General features: G+C 29.7%; 1 protein-coding gene across 1 annotated transcript; it reads right to left on the bottom strand.

Moving 5' to 3' along the window:
• Nucleotides 1-266: 266 nt before the first annotated feature.
• LOC108773734 (peptidyl-alpha-hydroxyglycine alpha-amidating lyase 1) lies at nucleotides 267-4,586 on the bottom strand. The gene is made up of 6 exons (XM_018539651.1): nucleotides 4,475-4,586; nucleotides 3,858-4,050; nucleotides 3,180-3,782; nucleotides 2,682-3,098; nucleotides 2,398-2,592; nucleotides 267-860 (listed from the first exon to the last, which is right to left on the bottom strand). Exons 1-6 carry the CDS (start codon nucleotides 4,571-4,573, stop codon nucleotides 661-663), a joined length of 1,707 nt encoding a protein of 568 aa, XP_018395153.1. The 5' UTR covers nucleotides 4,574-4,586; the 3' UTR covers nucleotides 267-660.
• Nucleotides 4,587-4,795: the final 209 nt, after the last annotated feature.

The following is a 4,795-nucleotide window of genomic DNA, read 5'->3' as shown; positions in this document are numbered from 1 at the left end:
ATTTAATAAATATAATTACTATAAAGCACCGAGCCAATAAATTACTATAAAAATAAAAAAGTGATTTAAAAAAATCAAATATGTACATACTTATTTCATTATAAATATAATCAAAAAATTACAACATTTCACAAGCTTGTCTCTCTTATAAAACAAATGTAATATTAATCGACAAAATAAAATCTGTCAACAATGACTACTTTAGTGTTAATATATGTATGATATTTTATATGACGATCCTAATTGAAAGATTTATATTAGCTGTATTGAAAACGTATAATGATCTATTACATATCTAATTTCATTTTATGCAAAATGAAATCAGCGCTTCAGTTTTTTACCGAGTCTCTCTTACAATAGAATATATTAAAAAGTAAATGGTAACGTCAAGCAGCTGTATGTTCGATAGTCGGCAAAGTGGCGTCATCTTGCGCACGCGTACCGTCGGTCGAAAGGGTCGGTTCGGGTGACGCTCGACAGCGCAAGTATTCAAAATTTCGAACAAACACGAAGTTAGCGCAGTTTGCATCTAATTGTAAGTATTCGCGTTATACCTCGATCGAGTGCGATCTGGTGTGATTTCTCTTGTTTCGTCTCCATAATGTGAAAATAAATTTCGTCACCATTTGCACGACGTCATAACATTATTCGGGGTCTTCTTTACATCGGCCTCACGAGACTGTTCTCGGGATGCTCGTCTTCCGAAGTTTCCGGCTCTGTGTTCAATTTGCTGAAATCGCGCGAGTTCGGCCGTTTCTCCGACTTGGAGCTTCCACTGTGGCTACTCTCCAGCAGGCTTGACAGTTGAAAGGTTTCCTGCCTATCGGACCATTCATTCTTCCTCTTGCGCGCAAAGTATACTAGAGGTAAATGAAACGTAAAATATATTCGATTAATTAGGGTGTATAGTTAAAGCTGAGAATGACAATGGATTTCAAGGCTTGTTAAAAATAGTAGTAGTAACTCGAAAATCTGGTTGGGCAAATATTATTAAAGTTCGTTACCTATAATAAAAAAGCGTAATGTAAATTTAATTCGATAATTATCTCATTTTTAAACGAATTATTCTTCAGTATTCTTTAGCAATACTTATTAGAAGAATCTGATATCTACTATTTTTAACATCAATTGAAAGGATGAAATGAGAATAACTACACTTGCAATTTTTATTTTCTTTTACTTTTTAAATCTGTTCATTTAAAAAAAAAAATTGATTTAATAATGAATAACATTACAGTAACAATGATTTAAATAAAAAAATAGCCATTCAAGCAATATAATAAGAAAAAACTGATATAATTAAAATGAAAATCTATTATCTGAAGAAATATAATTACAATTTAAACTTTTCAGAATTTTTTGTTATTTCATATTTTAAACAATTTATAAGTTATCTACTCGACTTCAAAAAAAACTAATACTATATTTGACATTTAAACAACTAGTAACTAGTAAAAAATATAAAGCTTATGATATAGGTATAAGTACAGATAAAAAAATAAGTTAAATTAAGATAATATATTGTTATCTATGACTTGTAGAAATATGTACATCAGTAACAATGTAGATAATATTAGAAGAAAGATTACAACACATTAAAGAATTAAGATAACACATTATCTATACACATAAAAGCAATGTACAGAAAAAATGTAAAAAGCAGCACAATACATTAAATAAATAATGTGTAAAAATAAAATAAAATTAATATAATAGTGCGTACAAGCTCTGTTAAAAAAAAAAAACACTATATATCTTTAATATTTACAATTTAATAATTGCAGGCAAACACATAAATTGCATGATGTTACTTAATTTGGGTGTACATTAAGAAATATAAAAATTAAAGCTTTTAAAGCTTAAATAGATTATGTTAGAGAAGTAAACATAATTTAAATATATTGTAACAGGAACGATATTAAGTAATTCTGCTGCTATATGTTCTTTCATAATGAAGTTGGGATGATAATTTGTTACATATAATAGCAATGAATTAACGATAAGTAAAAATAAATGTATTATTTCAAAATTCTATTATTCTACATAGTAAACTGACATTATATTTATCATCATTTTGATAAATAAATGACATCAAAATAACGACAAATAATGTCAGTTTGTTACTTGGAATCCTGCAATAATTATCATTCCTAGACGTATGAACAGTCTGTGTGTACGTATATATACTATATATAGTATATACGTGTGTATATATATATATATATATACGTCACACATGTATAAACTAATGTTTAATAAATATAGAAAATAAATTAACACACAAGAGTGCACAACAAGATACTAAAACGAAAAACACCCATAATGAAAGGAACATTTATTTCTATTCTATTAATTTAGAGAATTCAACAGTTGGTTCATCATGTCTTGTTTTTCTACCTCGTCTTCGATGCATCTTTACAGTGGTTAAAATCATAATGAACATTATAATAGAGAAAACGATCACTATGACAGCGTCTAACATAAATTCTAATATGTCATTCGTTTCATTATCGGCATCTTTAGTATCAGGATGTATTAAGATCTGATGTGGACGCCGTTTAGTTGACTGCGAATCATTAGAACTGTTTATTTCTAAAAATGAAAAAGGTAGATACATTTAAATAAGATGGAATTATAAATTTTTTTTATTATAGAAAGTAACATTTAATAAAATATTGTACCTTGTAGAAATCTATAAACTTTCTTATTGTTTAATTCAACTACGTATATCTCAGAACCGTCTTCTGTTACACGCAGATTATGTGGATTATTCATATTTTTCTTGGGCTTAAATATTGATAATATCTTTCCGGAGTAAATGTCAAGTACGAAGCCTCTTACTGGTACTGGATTTCGTATAAATGGATCAGGTCCATTAACTAGATACAACTTTTCCCGAGCGTACGCAACGCTGTAAATTTTTGTACCAATAGCAGGATGTCTATATTTCTTATGGAATGTACCGTTGTTGGCAAAGAAGCACAATATCCTGCCATTTTCTCTGTCAGCGAGATAAAGATAATTTAATTCACTCGCGAGTGCTAAAGAATGCGCGACGAGAAACGCATATGGCGGAGGCGACTGTGAATAGATAAACTCTAAAATAAAGTTAGGCTTAGTTTAGGATTTACTTAAATACTGTTTATTGTTATTGATACCAATTTTATTTTCATTATTACCTCTATTGTTCCAAAGTCGTCCCCACTGTAAAATTAATTCACCGTTTTTATTATATTTGACTATCCTAGAATTGCAATATCCATCACTAACGAAAAAGTCACCATTAGTATGTACAGCGACATCAGTTGGTTTACAAAATGTGCTAGCGCTGTTACCAGGGACAAAAGCCTCTCCCAGAGTCATAGATGGCTTCAGCATACTGGTACGATTATTAGGCAGATTTGTCTTTGAGTTAGCCTGTGCACTTTTCAATTCTTCCATGTGTCTCTTTACATCTTGAGCATCAAACTTGAATACCTGATGCATTGCTACATCAGTTATCCAATAATTCCCGGACTGATCGATAGTCAAACCATGTGGGAGATAAAACATGTTTTTTCCCCATTCCGATATCACTTTACCATTTTTGTCCAGAAACATTATTGTGTTTTGCACTATCGGTCCATTATTTGGATCAAACTTGTTTTCATTATTGAAACTATTAGGGCCCCAAACACGAGCTCCTCTATGAAATATTGCAACATTGCCATCAGGATCCACAGAAATTGCTGTTGCTTGACCAAGTTTCAGTTGTGTTCCCCATTGTGCATCCCATATTATATCTGAAAAAATATAACAAACATAAGAAAATATTAACTACTTCTATATATAAACACTTACAAATGGTCAATGCTTACTTTCATCCAAGGTATCTGGAATTACTTGCTCTTCATTGTCCAAATAGCTTTCAGTTTTTGAATATAAATGATCTTTTGTGTTTTGTTGATCAATCGGTTGTGCTAAAGATTCTTTATCTCTATCATCAACATCGGAATATTCTCTATCATCATCAGAATATTCATTTGGACCAAACTTAGCATCAGCTAAATGCTATATAATACAAAAAGAACTTTCTTTTGTTTACATATAATTTATTAAATAATTTGTATAACAATTTCTCCGTTTATACACTAATAGATAATTTATTAAATAATTTGTGTAACATATATGATAAAACAACTCAGCAAGCTAATTAACAGCAACATAATCGTTAGTTATAATTATGTAATTTTTCACTCAACATCATAAATATTATGTAGAATTAGAATAAAGTAAAATTGTAATAATTACGTCTGACATATTACATGTATATTGTTGAGTGGAAAATTATTTAACAATTATGTTCCAGTTAATTTGCTGGAAATGGAGTATATATGATAGTATATCATAATATTAACAACTATATGAAAATTAACAATTTAAATATTAATATTAACTTTTCCTTTAAATTCTGTAAATATCAACATGTAATTACCTGAACATTTAGAATATCTCTTAATGCTGCCTTGGTATGTACTAAAATATGGAACAAAATCAAAACGGAGCAAACAGTATTATATCGAAGAGCCGTCATTTCGTGAAATCGTCATTAAACGTTTCCGTATTTTCCATCTACATCATCAGTAACTGAAACACTGGTGGCGTCTGTCGTATTGGACAATATCAAAGATCTTTGTGGCCTTATGAGATCGTAGAAGTATGTTAGCAACTTGAGAGAATTTTACATAAAATTGCGTCTACCTTTGTTTACAACACACTTCGGAGCCACGTATAATAAACTAGTAGTTTCTTTTGT

The sequence above is a fragment of the Cyphomyrmex costatus genome, unplaced genomic scaffold (genome assembly GCF_001594065.2).
Source record: "Cyphomyrmex costatus isolate MS0001 unplaced genomic scaffold, Ccosl1.0 scaffold1034, whole genome shotgun sequence".
Taxonomy (NCBI): domain Eukaryota; kingdom Metazoa; phylum Arthropoda; class Insecta; order Hymenoptera; family Formicidae; genus Cyphomyrmex; species Cyphomyrmex costatus.
Note: the sequence above shows the minus strand (reverse complement) of the source record. Positions and strands in the feature narration are given on the sequence as shown.